This window comes from Populus alba, chromosome 7 (genome assembly GCF_005239225.2).
Source record: "Populus alba chromosome 7, ASM523922v2, whole genome shotgun sequence".
Taxonomy (NCBI): domain Eukaryota; kingdom Viridiplantae; phylum Streptophyta; class Magnoliopsida; order Malpighiales; family Salicaceae; genus Populus; species Populus alba.
In genome coordinates this window covers 7327984-7347011 of record NC_133290.1, presented here as the reverse complement: position 1 = coordinate 7347011, position 19028 = coordinate 7327984, and the positions used below count along the sequence as shown (strand labels likewise).

The 19028-nt window shown below is 32.7% G+C and overlaps 2 protein-coding genes across 2 annotated transcripts; one reads left to right on the top strand and one right to left on the bottom strand.

Annotated features, from left to right (window-relative positions):
* Window positions 1–12106: 12106 nt before the first annotated feature.
* Window positions 12107–14633, top strand: LOC118047917 (uncharacterized). Its single transcript, XM_035057356.2, has 3 exons — window positions 12107–12550; window positions 13532–13771; window positions 13867–14633. Exons 2-3 carry the CDS (start codon window positions 13691–13693, stop codon window positions 14434–14436), a joined length of 651 nt encoding a protein of 216 aa, XP_034913247.1. The 5' UTR covers window positions 12107–12550; window positions 13532–13690; the 3' UTR covers window positions 14437–14633.
* An 808-nt stretch (window positions 14634–15441) lies between these two features.
* Window positions 15442–18479, bottom strand: LOC118047916 (BTB/POZ domain-containing protein SR1IP1). Its single transcript, XM_035057355.2, has 5 exons — window positions 18145–18479; window positions 17942–18011; window positions 17093–17707; window positions 16470–17009; window positions 15442–16209 (listed from the first exon to the last, which is right to left on the bottom strand). The coding sequence occupies exons 1-5, from the start codon at window positions 18198–18200 to the stop codon at window positions 15685–15687; spliced, it is 1806 nt and encodes a 601-aa protein (XP_034913246.1). The 5' UTR covers window positions 18201–18479; the 3' UTR covers window positions 15442–15684.
* Between the last annotated feature and the right edge of the window lie 549 nt (window positions 18480–19028).

Here is a 19028-nt window from a genome sequence, read left to right as displayed (position 1 = left end):
CATTGGTATCCTCTTTCTCTTGGAGGAAGATCAGATTAATATAAAGGGAGGTTTGTCTCATGCATTGGTGATAGGATTGTTATTTCCTTATGGTTCTGTGACCTTTTTTCCTTTGAAGGTGTTGCCCTTGATTGAGCTTCTCTAGTATGTTAAGGTCTCATACATCATTAAGAAAGACACTTTGGCTTTTTTCTCGGCTAGTCAAAAGCTTCAACCTATTTAGAACTCCATTCATTTCCATCTAAAGATTGTATTTTCATATCACTATGTCTAAAAGTGTCATTCATGATGGAGGTTTTATATCAACTCAACATGATAGGTTCTTATATGCATAAGACCCGAATATTCTATGTATAACCTCCTTTAGTTTTTAAGTCATATCTCAAGACACTTATTTATCATATAGTTCGCTTCTATAAGTCGCCTTCACACCATAACCAGACTCCATGCTTATCAAATCATCAGCTCCTCAATATGTATCCTCTGTCGATCGTATGTTGAGACACACGACAATCTCTTCTTTTTTTGTCCTTTTTATGCTTTAATTTTGGGGGTTATTGATTAGTACTTGAAAGTGTATTTTCATCAAGATTTTATATCATCATATTACACTTAAAGTATCATTTTAAATTACCTAACTTGAGCATGTTGTGGCCTTCATGCAATCAGCGCCAAGCACTATTAGAGGATGTGCAGCGTGAAAGGGGTTATCCTTTTCACTACTATCTTATTGTGGCAGTAGTGGTTGGCGCTGCACTAATCGCTAGCAATGGACATAGAACCCACTATTGGCAATAAAGAAAAAGGAAGAGGGATATAATTACGATTTTTCCCTGGTGCCTCTTTAGAGTTTGAGGAAATTACCCCTTACCCTGCCCCTTTTTAATTTTAAGTATTAGGCTTTTAAGTTTTTAAATTATGAATATGGCCCTAAAACTTTATGCCTAATGTTGTTAACCCCCTTTTGACCAAACAAAAAATCAAGAAATGTTTTTTTAAAAAAAATCTAAAAAAAAAAATGATATACATGAAGAAAGCCTAGAAAATTATCCAAGTTTATGGTGAAAGACCAAAATGACAAGTGGAAAAGTTGAACGATCAAAATGTATAACATTGGCAAAATTGGCAACCCATTTTTTATTTAAAAATGGCCCTTTTGGTGAAAATATTTTTATTGGGATAAAGAAATGCAAAATTGGATAGGTAAGGACCCGATGAGAATTTTGGAAGACTTAATTAATTTTATGAGAATTTGTATAGGGACTTGATTGAAGAAAATCAAAACCAATGACCAAACTAAAAAAGATGTGTGATTGTAAGGGTTAAAATTGACCCAATCAAGGGCCAAATTGAGGAAACTTGAAAGTTTGATGATCAATTAAAGGTTCAAGTGTACAAATTAAAAACCAAGGAAAAAGATAAAAATGTTACTAAACTTTGAGGTTGATGATTGAGTTTGGCAGGGGTGAAATTGTATGAAATTAAGAGTTTGAGAAGCAATTACACATGCAATTAAAAGAAATGTGAAGAATAAGGACTAAAATGAAATTTGTCAAATTCTAAATTAAAATCCCTAATTTCTAAGGTTTAACCTAAACAACGCGTCGTTCAGCCATTATTTAGCTTTTTATATGATAGTTTTGGCTGATCGAATAGGTATTTTTTGACGAATAAATGTGGTGTTTTCGACCACCTCTTATGTTGTAATCATAAGCATTAAACTGAAAATATCCTCTTTAAAAATATCGGTTACTCTCATCAAACGTTTGCATCCTATTTCCCTCATTGAACTCAACAACATCTTATTCCCGATCAGTCATCACTGCATTTTCATATTCTAGGCCGATTGGGTTGACACTTTCAAACAAATAAATATATGAGCTACAAACCTCTAAATTGAGCAAGGTTGAATCCAAATGAAAGGTGTGTACCCCTCTACCAAGATTAGGTGGTCTTTAACGACGATGACGTCGAAGTTGCTTCGACGAAGTCTCAAAAGTGGTTAACTTAGTCATCAATGGTTGTGATACCCATTTCATAAAACCACTAATCTTTTTCATGTGTTCATACTTTAAGCCTTCTCATTGGGTTCTTATCAAAAGTTGATCATGTTTCTCTCAAGATTAAAAAGCCAAAAACAGGCTTCTTGGTCTTCAAGTTTGAGAAAACCACCAAAACCTCCAAAAACCAAAAATGTTGCAAAATCACCATTGAAAAAAATAGAATATGAACAGAGGTCATATATGTTTAAACCCATCAAAAACCTTAGCAAAACCATATAAATATCCCCTTGGAAAATCAGAGCATAAAGGAGAAAAAAAGGGATAAAAGGTTGATAAAGGAACTCTAAGTGTGAAGGTTTAAGAGCCTAGCATAAGGATTTCTTAATTTTTGAAAGGGCAACAAGCTTGTAAAAGTAATGCTTTATAAGAAAAGCAAAGAGGGAAGTAATCACTCTAGGGACTTGAAGGTATACTTTCTAACTTAAAAGTGGAGTTCATGTGGCATGCTTTTATGTTTTTTTATTATCATTTGGTATGTATTTATGTTTACGAGCATGGAGATGACATTTAGAATGCTTGGCATGTAGTGTTGTGATTGCCCATTTTGTTACTATGATAGTTTGATTCTGTTTTCTAAAGGTTTTTTTTTTTATGTTTTAGATGTAATAAAAGTCTTTTATTTAAGTTTTTTTTCATAAAATATTGTTATTTTATTTTAACTTAAGCAATTCATTTTGAAGCAATGATGTTTATCTTAGATTTGTCAGGTCTATTCATGACCGAAATAAGCCTATAAAAACTAATTTTGAATCCATATTGCATGAACTTATAGGCTGTTTTAAGTTGATAATTTTTAGATTTGAAACATCTTGTATAATCTGGATGATTTGATGTTGTTTGTTGGTTCTTTTGATTCAGATATGCTTGGTTATGATAATGTTGTTTGTTGGAAATAAGAAAAGTATATTTTAAAGGCCTAAAATGTCAGTTCTAGGTTTGACAGTAACTGGTTCTATATCTAGGCATTTTTTGTGTTCTAAGATGGTGTTCATGTTCTTTCCCTATGATTTGGATTGGTTTTGGTTCATTTATTTGCATAGAATCATTTGGACAACTTTATTAATCAAATAATATATGATTTATTTGTATCAATAACATTTTTTTAGTATGCTTTTAATTTTCCTAGTTTAGGGACTAGCGCCCGGTTCGAGCAGTGTGAGATAGTTACCCTGGTTTAAGGATCGGTACCCTGTTGGGGCTATATGAGCTAATTGCCCTAGTTTAGGGGCTAACATCTTTTGCAAGCAAAATTAGTTAGTTGCACTAGTTTAGCGACTAGCGCCCGATTTGGGCAGTGTAAGCTAGTTGCCCTGGTTAAGGGACTAGTGCTCGACGTGGGCAATGTGATTAAGTACCCTGGTTGATGGATGTTCAAGGAAGGATTTAATTTAACTTAATCAAGTTAAATAATGGAAATGCATTTAATAAATTTATAAATATTATTATTGATGCGTATGGTTAATTTTTACGTTGAATTTAATTTTCAGATACTTCACATCATCGTGTTAACCCATGGAGAGTTACATAACTATTTAAGTTTTATTGATAAGAATACTAAGTGAGTTGTCAAATTTACGTGTATTGATTCCACAAAAACTGGTGTGTGGAAGATGTTTGTTAATTATAGGTAAGTGTAAATTGGAATGGAACTTTCAGATATTTATGATAAAAATGAAAATTATCTCACTCGATGAGAAATGAAATAATTAGTATTAGAATATAGCTTTAATGAGTTCAAGAAAAAGAATTTATGATAGTGGACTCAATATAGAAATTGTATAAAGTGTCTGACTCAAAAGGATAAAATAACACATTAAGGTTAAGGTATTAGGTTTCCAATATCTCAAGATATCATCCAAGTGAAATTTGTTATGAATAAATAACATTAAGACACGTGCTATAAAGGTGGGAGATATAATTAATGAATAAGGGACTATAAATATATTTTGATGGTTAATTGAGTAAACAACAATAAGGAGAATGTGGGAATTAGCAATGCAATTCTTGTTAAAGATCTTAACAATAGTTGAACTCGCGGTATTACAGATAAATGAGGTTATTATCATCTTCTATTAATTTTTGTGTAGTAGATAATCTAACGGAACTATGAAAACAATACTAGCATCAAGGTTGGTGGAAAGGGCCCAAATGGTTATATGGTAAACCAAGGAGTTTGATCTACAAATAAAAAGTACATGGTGTGTTGCTTATCAATTTAAAATAAACACATGTACTAAGAAAAAAAAAAAAAAAAGTTCGGTAGCCAATAATCATAGCAGAAAAACATCAAGAAAAAGGAGGAACATTGTGGGAATCCACGGTGCATCTCAAATCTTGATAGTTTAATGTGTACGTGTGAGATAGAGAGTACACATAATTTTTGGGAGATTTTGAAAGAAGAGTACGAAAAAGCAAGTGGTTTTAAACTGGACTTGATGTTGAATTGGAAACAGGCAGGTTTAGATGTAAAGGTATGGTATTATTGTCTTAACAAAGAAAAGGATGGCCATTTAGGGCAGTGATTGCTCCATGTAACTTTAGGAGTTAGGTACCTCAAAGATTTAACTTATTTTATTATCACCACTAAGCCACCACCGGACGTGAATATTTTCAATCTCATTTTTCTATTCCCATGCTTCGACCTATATATGATTTAACAAATGGGGGACATATCTATCTAGCCACCTCCCTCCTCCCTAAGCTCATGCCCGCCGGTGAGTGGCTCATGACAGCCTCCCAAGGAGTGCATATATAATAACTTATCAATCCTGTCAAGATTGTCCATTGTGGAAGAGAGCTCCACGTGTTTCTCCACTACGCACACATTATTACATTAATCCCTCTCCAAACTATAACTTGAGCGAAGCGTTGTCGCATTAAGTATTGCCTGGATTTGGGATTCCACCATCGATCATCATAACTTTTGCTTACAGTCTTGAAATAATCAAATCAGCTGATTTATTATTACTTTTTCTTTTAATTAGGTTTATAATAATAGGATCCACGATCATGAAGGGAACCAATCACTCGTAGAGACAGAATAGTACTGACTCTTGAGTCTTGATCCTCTTGGTGGTTGAAAGGTCCATTGAAAGAAAATCATGACACACCCACGTCTCTCATGGAATGCTTTTTTTTTTTTTTTTTTTTTTTTTAAAGAAAGAAGCCTTGCCCTTATTTGTATCTGGTTTCCTTTCCTGCTTTCGGTCATAACATACCATGTAGAATAATATAAATTATGTTATAAGATATTATTTAATAATTTAAGTTATTGAATTGAGATAATTATTTTAATATGGTATTAAAACCTCAATAAGCAAACGGTCATGAGTATATATCTTATTATTTCTCATTTATTTAATAAAAATTAAATATAAAATAATATATGTTTGTACAAGTTTTATCAAAGTTATTTTTGTCATAAGCTAATCTTTTTATATATAGGAAAGAAACCTATTGTTTTATAAATCATGCTAAACGTAGCTGGAATTATTTACAATTTTTTCCAACTTTCAAAATATATTATACAAAAGTGTCTCTAAGCTGCAAAACTAATATCAAAATGAGATAGTTGGATGATCAGTATAATATAGTTGTTGACTTTATTACATTACACAATAAACAAAAGGAGAATGTCGATTCATTGTCCATTATAGTATAGATGCGCTCTCAGGTGCAGTGCACTGCTACGGTGCTCCTGATTCGTCCATTTTTTTTTCTTTTTTTCTTGAACAGATACATTTCCTTCTTTTTTTTTCAATTTAACCCTTCATGTTGTTCTCAATAAAGCCAAATCATTCTTTTTTATTTGTGTGATCCGTCCATTCCCTTTTTTTTTTTTAACCCTTCATGCTGTTCTCAATAAAGCCAAATCATTCTTTTTTATTTGTGTGATTCACCATATCTGCAGTTTTGAAAAATGCCCCGACTTTAAATTGACGCTTGACTTTGTGGAATCGGATTCAATTTCATCAATTGAAAAAATTGAAATTGAAATAATAGGGACCACAGTAATTTAACAATGAAAAAAAATTCTAGCCCTACTCTCTTTTGTGATGTTCACGGGGAGTGAAAAGGTACGCTTTGTTCCCGAGATATTTTAACCTTTTTCACCTTTTATCTGTAGTTAGTTACTGATGATTTAACTTTTAAGTTCTAAATAATTTGTTTTACATTTTAGTCTCAAGACTTAAGAATTTAAGAGAAAACAGAAAGTTATTAAAAAATAAAAAATAAATTATTGATTAGTCATGACCCAACTTTCAAAAAAGTTGATTATGGTGTCAGACCAACCCTATTTTCTTTTCTAACAACTGAAAAATCGATCTTGATATTGATAGTTTCTTTTTAATGATAGCAGTGCTAGTATGATGTTTTTTAGCTTTCATCTCATCTAGAAAAATAGATTGAGGTTAAGGGGAAAAAATCAAATTAATTTATTTTTTTGGACAAATTTAAGGGTATTTTAGGGTTAGAAACTGATTTATTAAACTTCTTAAGATGTTTATTTGGTTTGTTTCGTGAAAATAGTTTGCAAATTAGTTTTTTAGGTCCAAAAACCATAGCCTCACATTCTGTCTATCTCTCTGGTGACCAAAAAACTAAATGAATAAACAATACATTGTCTATTTTATATTTTAATAAAAGGTTAGAGCCCACCCATAAACATAAAACATTATTAACGGAGGCTAGGTGTGTCGGCCTAGCTTTGCAGTCTTACTTGTTCCATGCCTTTATCTGATCAGCCAAGCACACATGCCTAATTATTTTTTTTATTATTGAACTACACTATAAATAAAATATCTAGCATGATAGTTGGAATTTTGTACAATTATGGCATAATTCTTAAATATTGTCATAGATCTTTATGGAAATGTTAAAAAATTATTTTTTAATTATTATGTGTAATATGCACAAATAAAAATTAGTTCATGAATACTCAAAGAAGATTAAAATTTTGCTTCTTTTTTTTTCACTTGGCTTTATCACACTAATTAACTTTTTTTGGCTTTCATGACAAGTTTTAATTTTTTAAAAAATAATGCTTACAATTAAAAAAAAAAAAGCATCCTTTATTTGTAATAAAAAATAGATATATTAATAAGAGAATATAATTTAAATTAGAGAGGATTCTTCTAAGAAATAAGAAAAAGTAGGGCAATAGTTGTCTCTTTAAATTTTTTTTCTTAATTCAAATGATTGAAAGTTTTAACAGATTTTTATTTTAACTATTGTTGTTTTTTACATAGTTTTTAGATCAGATCAGGTTCAAGTTTTTGACCGGGCTATCAAGTCATCCAAGTCAAATTTTTTTATAAATCAAAATAACATTGTTTGAGTAAAAAAACAAAATTAGCTAGGTTTTGACTGGCCACACCAAATTTTTATTATTATTATTATTATTATTTTAATCTAATTTGATTTTAATTCTAGATCGGTAGGATTCCAGAACAATCCATTATGCTAGAATGGGTTTCAAAACAATAGTTTTTTATTTTTTTTTTTAAAAAAAGCTATCATTGTGAACAATTTGGTTTTGTTGAAAACCGGTAAAAGGTGGTCGTGTTCTTTTAGAAAAAAGACACGCATTTCAAAGTTAGTGAAAGTGTACGAACTTGTTTTGGTTTCCTGGAATGCAAAGTTGAAGATAAATATCATTTCCTCCTCGTGAAAATGAATTAAATATTTTAAAAATAACAAACTTATTATATAGTAATATTTTTATTGCTAGAGAGTTGATAAAAACTGTTAAAAAGTTTTATTTAATAGTTTAAATTGTCAAGTTAAAATATTATTTGATATGGTATTAAATATTTAATAACTAAACAATTACATATTTTTTAATTAAAATTAATCTCAAAATAAATAAATTTTAAAATCATAATGCTTTCATTTGAGGAAAATCATATGTTATACAAGAAAAAAAAATGAGTGTTATTGCATAAATATTATAGAAAACACTAAATAGTACTATGCTTGTTTTACCATCAATAATTTCACCCAGGAACCTCACAAAAACCAATGCGGGCTCACAAGGTGAAGTGTTTTAGGTTTTTGTCACTAACTATTTTTTAGAGGATTTCATCCTTATGTAGCCAAATTAAAAGCTAATTGCTTTTGATTTGTTAACAAAAGGCAAAATTGAAGAGATGTGGGACCAAAGCTAGGAACAAGAAGAAACTACATGGCCATTATTGACTCAAAAAGTTGACTTTTCCCACTTTGCACATCACCAATTTCCAGTGCCTCTTTTTTTTTTTTTTTTTTTGAGAATTCACTTTGTATCCAAAAGATTTATTTCTTTTATTTTTTTTATTTTTTTATTAATATGGATGTGTAGATCAATTTATGCATACCTCAATTAATTCTACGGGTCCTGAAATCAACGACTATGTAAGCCTTTAATGGTCTTAAGAGAACTCGAACTCGTAATCATTAGGGAGCAAATCCAAAGCCTGACCAGTTGAGCTACCCCTAAAAATTTATTTTTTTTTAGTTCTTGGTTAGAGATGAGAGAGAGAGTCGCTGGATTCTAGTGATTGAGAGAGAAAACATCAGTTGACACTGATTTCAACTATCAAAATGGTCGATCTTGGTGTTTATAGATTCCATTTGATAAAAGTAATTCCACTTGGGTGTTCTTTCATCTTCAAATTGCTTGAGAGAATAGCTCTAAACGAGAGAATTTTTTGGATCCTAAGTTGATTTTTTGCTTTTGAATCGTTATTTAGGTTGTTTGAAGACATAAACAAGTTTATTTAAGTCCATATAATGTTTTTTTTTTGGTTTTAGATCAACAACTGGTTGAAAATAATTTTTTGGGAGTAGAACATCCCTTGCCCAAAATTCCCATGACCCTCCGGTCACCAAAATCTAGGCATAACGAGAAATATGTTATTTGTTGCGTTGCTTGCTCTAATTTTTTCAAAGAAAAAAAAATAAGGAATAGCATGTTTATTTTATTTTATTTTATTTTCATCATATGATTTTAGATTTTTTAAAAATAATTTTTTTTAATTTCATTCTTCAATATTTAATTTATTTTAAATTGATTTTATGATTTATTTTATTTTTTTATTGAGTTATTATGGTCTCATATAAATATTCCACTATTTTATTGATACTTGATTTTATAATTATTTATTTTTTTAATTGTTTTAAATTATCTTTTGACTAATTAAGTCAACCAAATCATATTAAATTTATTTTATATAGTTTTGTTTTCCTACTAAAAAAATACATTAACAACATTTTTTTTTATTTTTACACTAAAAAAATTAATCATATCTAGAATATATTGCAAGCCAATAATTGAATCATGTTAATATGTTCTCACACTCAAATCTCACCTCAAGGAAAACTAAGTATAACTCTATTTGTTTTTGTGTTTCAAAAATAATTTTAAAAAAATTTAAATTTTTTTCTTTTCAAATTAGTATGTTTTTGGTATTTTTTGATCATTTTGATTTGCTGATATCAAAAATAATTTTTAAAAAATAAAAAATATATTATTTTAATATATTTTTAAATAAAAATATTTAAGAAAAAAATTACAAACACATTTCAAAAAATATTAACTGTAGCGGTGTAATTAAATAATGATAAGAGAATCTTAATCTTATCCGCATGTTGATGATCATGTCTGGCTGCTGTAAAAGATGTTCACCGACACGGCAGGAAACAAGATTCCTCAATGAGTTCTGTTTTGAAAATCCCACTTCAAAAATACGTACAAGTGCGATAAAAACACTCTCTACAGCGCTCCTTCCTCCCCACTGTCCTCTCAAGCATATAAATTTTGACTATTCCTCTCTTTCTACAACTTCGTGCACTTTGTATTAAAGATTACAAAAATAAATAAAAAACGAAAAGAAAAGCTGATAATAATAATTTAAATGGTGAAAAAACTATTTAATTCACTAAAATCAACCTTTAGCTTCAATAAACTATGCTCAATTATCTGAAATTAAGAATACAACAAAGACTTATTTTATCAAGGAAATAATAAAAGGACTCGCTACATAAATTGATTTAAAAATATGAAAAGATTCTGTTCATATTTTTGAAGAGGTGGGACCGAAGCACACCCACATCACCTCCGTGGCTCAGCCTTTTACATCAAACCCAATGGACCCACCTCCCCATACGGCTGCACCTCCCCTGACCGGCAACGCGTGCTTCAATGTCACTCTCCAGTACACTCTTCCTCTCTCACTACCATTTCCTTACCTTTCTTTCTAAATTCTTGTCGTCCATTATTAGTTGTGGTATTACTTTTAGAGCAATTTTACATAAGGCCTCCATATGCGTGTGAATGTGATTATATGTTTCTTGATAAGGACTAGCAGACATACGGTTTTTATTTTTCCGTTTACTTGCAGTGTATTTTGTCTTTATTTTATAGAATATAGTCTCTCTCTAATTATTATAATAATAATTTGTAAGTAATTATCATATCCATTTCTATGGCTCATTCTCGCTCTCCCCAAAACAAAAGGAGATCTAGGTGGATGCTGATGCTGTGGCACCTGCGTTTCTTACAAGTATACTTAACGTGTACAGTATTTTATTACAAGTATACTTAACATGTACGGTATTTTGTTCCTTGGGATAATATTAGTGGATAATCTTTATTATTTGATACATTTTTTTCTTTTCTCTTTTTTTTCCCTTTTGATTATTAACCTCTCCCGCTTTTTTTATATATATAAAAAAAAAAAAAGAAGAAGAAGAAAAATGATTGTACTATATAGTACTCTCACGTGACCATTAGCCATCATGATGTATCCAGAAAGAAATAATAATGGATGTCAACAAGTTAGTTCTATGCTATTTCTATATCTTTTTTATTTCTTTATGTGTTAAAATTAGTTTCAAGATCTATATGGGTATTTATTACCTAAATATTATTTATTATTTAATATAAAATAAAATATTAGTATATATATATTTAACAATATTAATATTTTATCCATTACTCATCAACTAACTTAATTATCTAAAAAACTACATTATTTATTTGGATCGGTTTAGATCAATATTTATTGAGTTTGGATGAAATTATCATCCCTGTTTGTTTCTATTTGTTTGTGAATATAAATTCTAGAACAGGTATCAAATATATTTTTATAATATTTTTTTTAATTAATTTTATCTTTAAACTTATTTTTCAATTAGATTTTTTGGTAGAACAAAATATGTTAAGCTTCTTTATAAAATTTATAATGTCCTTTTTTGTATAAAAAATGTTTTGAGAATCTTTTTAACTTTTTTTTTTTTATATAATAATTCAATTCAAGTGTGAGAAGTACTGGTTTGAGATCTTTTTAACTTTTTTTACTGTTTTTAAGTAGAATATATTTAGGGTGTATTTGGGAGTATAATTGAACTGTACATTTAAAAAATTTTAATTTTTTTTTAAATTAATTTTTTAATGTTTTTAAATGTTTTAATGTGTTGATATCAAAAATAAATTTTTAAAAAATAAAAAAAATATATTTTAATATATTTAAAAAAAAAACACTTTAAAAAAATAATCTTTATTATATTTTTAATCAAGCCTTGATAACGTGTGGTTGAGATATATTTGTCACGGGCCATGAGATGTCATCTAAACTTCTTCCTCGCTCCTAATAACGTGCATGAGTATGAACACTTAATAATTTCAATAGGATTTTCCATAGTCAAGCAGATTTGTTTTATTGTTTTAGTTAAATCTTGAAATTATTAATTATCTAGAGTAATTTATTAAAAATATTTAAAAAAAAAAAAACATTAGATCGATGTAGAGACATGCATTTAATATTGGAAAAAGAAAAGGACTTCATTTTGATTGATGCGTAAATTAATTAATTAGAGAATATTATCACAAGAAACAAATAATATAAGTGAGACAATATATAGTAAATATATTACTGGTGGTGGTCAATGGTGATAAACAATTCTTGGTTGCATGTGGTGTCATTCATCTCAGCCATCGCCGTAAGCTATTTATTTCGTTGATTGTTTGGAGCAATATTGCAAGGCCTTGTGATCCTCAACAACTATATTATAAAATTATAAAATTTATATAAAACAATTTGAGGTTAATTTACTATATCCAATTTTATATAGCTGCGTTGCTGGACTTGTCTGGGGCATCTCTATCACAAAACTTGAATGACATTGGCTAAGAGACTGGGATTTGTTTGGCATGCGTCAAAGCCCATACGAAGCAAACACTTTGGTTTCTCGTGTGCGAGAAAGGGAGGAGAGGATCTTAAATTCTTCTTAAAGTTGTGATTTATTCCCATCTCCTTCAGCATACAGTGATGGATAATGCGATGGAAACGTCCTTCTGATCTAAGCAGCTGCTGCAGGTGAGAGGTTTTGGGTGGAGAAATAACTACTGTTAGCCTTTTCCTTGGAAGTGCTCTTTTTCCTGTTTCGCTCCTTCTCCTTCTTCAGATCATAAGATTTGATCTTCCTCTTGGAAACTCTACACACAGGTCAGAAGATCATATCATTCTTTTAACCTTTTTTGGTTCTTTTTTCTTTTCTTTTACAAATAAAGTTGTTAAAATCTTCGTTTCAATCATATTCTTGATTACGCTACGTAAACTAGGAGAAGTTTTCTTCTCCAGTTTCCCTTGTCGAACTAGCAACAGGCTACAGACACACACAAATATATACGTTACTATCTAGTCCTAATATTGTCAAAGAATGGCTTATTTATCTCTGCGTTAGTCATTACACACACACACACACATAGAGAGAGGGAGGGAGGGAGAGGGAGAGGGAGAGATTGTTAGCTTCATGATGTGTATATTGAGTTTTAATCTTGGATAACACAGAGAAATGGTTTAATACGGCAATTAATATGAAAGTATAATACTTAAATCCATTGCTTGCTGCATACTAATTTCTTGTTAAAAGAGGGGCTTCGATCATCCCCGTAAATCTAAACATTGCATGCATACCCTTCTCTCCTTGATCTACTCAAATTCTGGAAACATAGGTCCCAGCTCAACTCAATTCAAATTATTTATATATTTGGATCGAAATTCTCCATTCAGATATATATGCAATGATGATGAGCTAGATTGTCTGATGTTATGGTGGTCTAATTCTAGGTTAGAACCGTTATATTCTTCTTTTGATTGAAAAGTAGTAATAAATAATAATTAATGTTTAATATTTTCATAGAACGTGATGTAACCCTATGGTTCTTGATTGAGAGAGATGTGTGTGTGGAAATTATGATTGTGGCCCAGGAAGGATGAATGGAAGAAAACACAAGCTAGCAAACAGACAAATCATACAAGTAGCTGATGTTATTATATATAATGCATTTATATTTATTACTATTTGGAAGTAAAAATGAATGCTCCTATCCTACACCACTTCCTTGTTGTTATTGTTAAGCAATCTATCATGAATCAAGGAGCTTCTTAGCTTTAAATTGTTTCGTTTTTATCTTCTTTTTACAGATTCAAGCAGGGAATACATCGCCAAACTGGAAATGTGACTTTAAACGCTTTTCTGCTTGCAAGTTCTTGGAAAGTGGGCATTGTAGATTCAGCTATATATATATACATAATTTCTTTCTCGAGGAGGCAACTGGGCTACGCCTAACACAAGCAAAAAACATGGAGAAATTCCTCAAGCCCTACGACAAGGAATGCATGAGAATGGCCATGTTAAAACATGAAGAAACATTCAAAGAGCAGGTGCTTAATTTTTCTCCATATGAATATGGATGTCTTTTAACTAATTATATTGCCTGTTCTTATAAGAGATTCTGATTTTTTGAATGATGTTGCAGGTATGTGAACTTCATCGTCTATATCGAACCCAAAAAACTATGATGAGAAACATTGAAAGCAACAGGCCTAGTGCAAGGAGTCGAGAGTTATGGAGCTCAAAGAATGGCTTTAGCTTTAATCACACCAATCATGCACGCGATATGCAGCAGAAGTCGATAGCGAAACTTGACTTGGAGAGGCCTGCTGAACTTTATGTTGTAGAATCAAATGCAGATACTGTATTAGAGCTAATAGATGAGAGTGAGATTCAGCTAACACTTGGACCTTCGAGCTATAACAGAAGGAGGAAACGTGAAACACCACTAACTTCAGATTCAGGACCAAGCCTCTCTTCGACTTCCACTGGATCCAGTCATTTAAACGGGACAAGTTCCTTGACAAATCAAAAGATCAACACCAGAAGAGATGAGTTAGGTGGCCCTGAATTGGGTCTTTTCCAGGTTCCTGGCATTACCTTGGGGTACCAAAATGGAAGTAAAAACAGTATTGGCGTTGAAGAACAAGTAAGGCAGGATAGACTAAAACAACCTCCTTGGCTTTGTCAAGTTTTGCGTCTGAACATCGCTTGAAAAAATATCTTTGAAGAAGTCGACATGACAAGATTTTAGACTGATTCTTACCGACTAAATCTATAAGTCATGCTTGTACTGGTTTTTCTGCTTAGCTGCTAGCATGATGGGTTTCTTGTGTAAAGATGATTTTCTCTGTGCCTTGCAAAACCCATTACAATTTAATTATAATCTAAAGATTGACCTTTTCTGTTCCAGTCCAGATATATTATCTAGCAATTAGGCCCTGGATTTTTATTTTTATCTAGGAGACCTTTGCTTTTATAGAACAAAGCAGCCTGGAAAATTAATTTTGTCAAATATTTTAGGTTCCTTACAGAATTTCCTCTTTTCTTCAATGTTTTTGTAATCCGCCTGGAACTCGAGACCTTTCCCCACTAAATACAACTAGAAGAGTATATTTGTGTTTGTCTGCCACCAGATGAACACCAGGTTCCTATCTCAATAATTGATAAAAAATTTCCTACCTCCACGGGTTCTTGTAGATCCCTCAGGAACATTCTATATACCTGGATTTTGAAAGTTTAAACCTTTCATGTGTGTGTGTGTGTGTGTGTGTGTGTGTGTGGCCCAGACATACTCAACATGCACTACTGCTAGCCTGTCCCATGAGCTATCCTTGCTTTTCCAAAACCTCTATCCAAAAAGAATCCATAATTTAGATACAGACCCCACGCTATACTGTTAACAGGTCCTCCATTTCTTGACCTACGTGCAGGGATTCTTGTCAGAAGCAGCTGTTATAAGAACGTGAAACTGGAAGATGATTAAACGAACTTCATTTTTCAATAGACTACTAAATGGACTGTCACCAAGGCTTTATGTTATCATTTGTTGCTTGCTAGAAATGTTCCAGAACCGGATAGTACGCTAAGTTACAAAAACACAGGTCATATTGTACAATTTCTGATTGCTTCTTGAGTTATGCTCTCAACAGCAGCAACTCAGATTTTCATTTCTTGAGAAGAAACAAGGATCACTTATTGCTGTGTAGAAACATCAATCTGAGGAACAATAAGTTTAATAATTCCGGGTTTGTTTTTAGCCTCTGAATCAATATTTTATTGAAAACACAATGTAGATAATATTTACAAAACTATCAAACCAAAGAAGGAGATCTCAAGATACAAAGAGACAGCAACCAGTAGCCTTCTCACCCCTGCCTCACAAACAAAGCCAAAAAATCCTACACTGTACTCTTCACGAAGTACTGGTAGTTCTAAAAAAATAAGCGCATGTCTTTAAGACTCAAGATATTGAATGCCGGCGATCTTTGGCTGGTCTAGTTCGAGCCTTGGTATTGGAGAGTGGGAATCCATCAGCTCGCACGAAAGGATTAATCCTTCCAAGCTTTTTTGACACAGAGTTAATAAATGATTTTCGAGGCAGAGGAGGTTTATCAGCAGATGGACTGCTTGTAGTTGATACGACAGTAGCTCTTTCAATCTCCTTCATTTTCATTTTCATTTTTAGTAGCTCTATTTTCAGATCTTCGTTCTCTCTGCGTAAGCTGGAGAGCTCATCAGAAACAGGACGAATATCGGTGGAGAATATATTTACTTTGGGAGGAAGAGCAGGGGAATCTCCACCCGTGAGATTGCCATTCATGACATCCCGAAGGCGTTGTTGCTCATAGTAAAGCACTTGGACCACAGTTTGAACTGGAAGCCGATCATTCTGAGCAGCATGAGCACAGGCCTCCCGAGATAGTTTCTGACAATCCATCAAGCTGCAGACTTTCTTCCTCTCCATGTCACTCAAAGCAGGATGGGCCTAAAGAACGGATCAAAAGGAGAACTTCTGTTAAATTGACAGCATGAAGAGATAAGAGGGGGTTTTTTTATGTAAGAACGGGCATCAACCAAGTAACAAGCATGCCAAGGCTCAGCCAGACATAAACATGGAAACTGCGTAATTCAAATTGTCTTATGATCAAAACTAGTAATGCAAACTATACTATCTGAAACTTTAAGTGAGGAGGCAGTATATTTTAGGTAATGCAGATAGAGAGAATTTCAGGCAAGGGACTGCACCTTGAGGTATATATCTATGGCCCTGTACATCCCATCTTCTGTTACCCGTGATTGTTCTGGAATAATTTCAGCTAGACCAATAAATTTTGAAACTGTCAAGTTACGGTCGGACGCTATTTCAGCTAGGTAGTTCTCCATCAGCTTCGCAACTCGTTCCATATCACTTAGCAGAGTAACACCACATTCATCATCAGCATGGTAACCGATTCGGTTTCCTTCAACTTCATTCTCAAGGTAATTCATCATGATCCGCTGAACAGTATCGACATCAAACATTGTGTCCCCTGTAAAAGAATATGAAGGAATCAAGAGATCATCCAAGGCAGCCTGTCCTAATTGCAAGCCCATCCTCTTCTCCAAATCAAGCCGGCAAGCGACTGTTGTCTCAAGATAAATTGCAGCACGAAGCAACATAGAGAGGAAACTAACTGACAGTACATTCTTTTCCCTTGGTAGAAGACTCACTATTGTTTCTAGAACAACCCTCTTCTCATGCTCTTGCTGTGCCTCAATTTTCTTCCTTCCCTTCCCAGACGCTTCCTGCAAGAAAAAGAAGATTCAGATATTGTGAACACATAAGCCACGTAATTGAATCCAATCAGCTTTTCAGGTTGGGACCTCACCAAACCTCGTAGGGATTTCTGCGCATAGAGCATTAGTACAGGACCAAGAGCGTACTGTTTAAACCCTCTTGCCATCATTGCAATCAAAACCCTTTGGAAAATATCAATTCTAAGAACAGTTAAATCTTCAGCCCACCAATCAACAATGGCCTTTGGTTGAGACCCGATGGAAGAAATCACAACCTCATTGCCACTATCAGACCTTCCAGACATAGAAAATTGGCTTTCTTTGCAGGCTGCAAGTGCTATTGCATCTATGCATCGACCTACCAATTTCACTTTCTCTGCCATTGGGAGGAGGTTTTCTGAGAGATGTAAAACTGAAACTGCTCCTGCTAGGCTCTTTAGTGCCACTTCATTCAAATACGCATCAGTCCTTGACACTAAATTTCCAACTGCATAGTCCTCAGTCATCTCTAGATACTCTGCCACACATCGAAGCATGGCAATGTTTTCTGTACTAATTTCAAAATTAATTCCATAACAGAACTTTGCCGCTAGCTCAAATGCTTCTGCCCCGCCAGGGACATGAGGGATTTTTATCTCAGAAAGATCAGCATCACTGGATTCTGACACCATTTTCCTAATGTATCCGCACTTCGAGACTAACGGAAACTGCAGTAAAACAAGGAGAAAGAAAAAACATGTGAATTTAAACGACTACGAATATCACAATCGAATATTAGATGACTGCTACCTAGTCATTTTCTCTTGATATTGGTTGGATTTATTGTTACAGACAACAAAATCTAAGTTATAATGTAACGCAGGTAGGAGACAGATTACTAGACTGGAATTATTAATCGTTCTTCAATCTCTAATGATCATAATTTGAAATGAGAATCCTACCTTGTGCAATGAAAAAGAAGCTCCCCCAGCATGAACTGTGACGTCACTGGGGATTTCCTGGGAAAAAATCCTGTAAAAGTTTATGGTGTTAGTCATGTCCAGTACGTAATTATAGAAAAAAGGAAAGAAACAAGAAGCTGAAACACTTTGTAAGTAAACCTTTGATGAAAACATAGATAAAACAAAAAGGTAAAGAATCAAACCATTCACTGGTTCTCTTCATGGCAGTGGACAGAAGCTCCTTCTTTTTAGAGGACATGTTAGTAGTACTAGTGGGTGCAGTTTCTTCCTGATCAAGTTCCACCTCGACAGAGATAGAATGATCATGATCGTGTCTCCATCAGGCAACGAATGATGAAACCAAAGTAAAGAGAACCTTAGTTTCAGTCACTCTTCAAAGGTTGTGGTTAGGCAAGGCCACCCCCTTCATGTACATATCTATCTGCACTCTCCAGTGCTCTTTTTGTTTCCTTGTGACCCTTTTTTCAAACTTCCTATAAGAAGCTGAAAAGAGCAATAATGGGGCAGAAGCTCAAGCTCTCAGATGAATTTCCCATATCAGGCTTACTGTTTAACGGGGATGAGACTTGTTCTGAGGGATAGAAATGTACAGAATGGCATTTCGGGTATTATCAGATGCAAGGAGGGACAATTGAAGTAAGAGGATGTAGATTATATTCTGTGGTGCATATAGCTAGGCTAAGCATTTCAGTCGAAAGGATGAGATGTGTGCATTTTAGGTGAGAGTTTCCATGTGGGAATTGTTCTTATCCACATGCATAAGCACCCATCTCTCATTTTCTCTTTGTATCATTTTGAATCCAAAAATGTTTGGAATTACAATAATATATCTTTATAATAATATATAGCTAGGAGAAAAGAGATTATGATTTGAGGAAATTATAAAGAAGGGTTAGTTAAATAACAGAAACCGAAGATGTTTTCTAGCATTCATAGTATTACATGCGGAGTCATGTGCTATCCTATAATAAGATCCTGTCATGCATGACTCATGTAGTAAATGTTTAATATCAAGGTTATTTGTAATGAAATTCCACTATGTTCTTCGTAAAAATTGAAATAATTA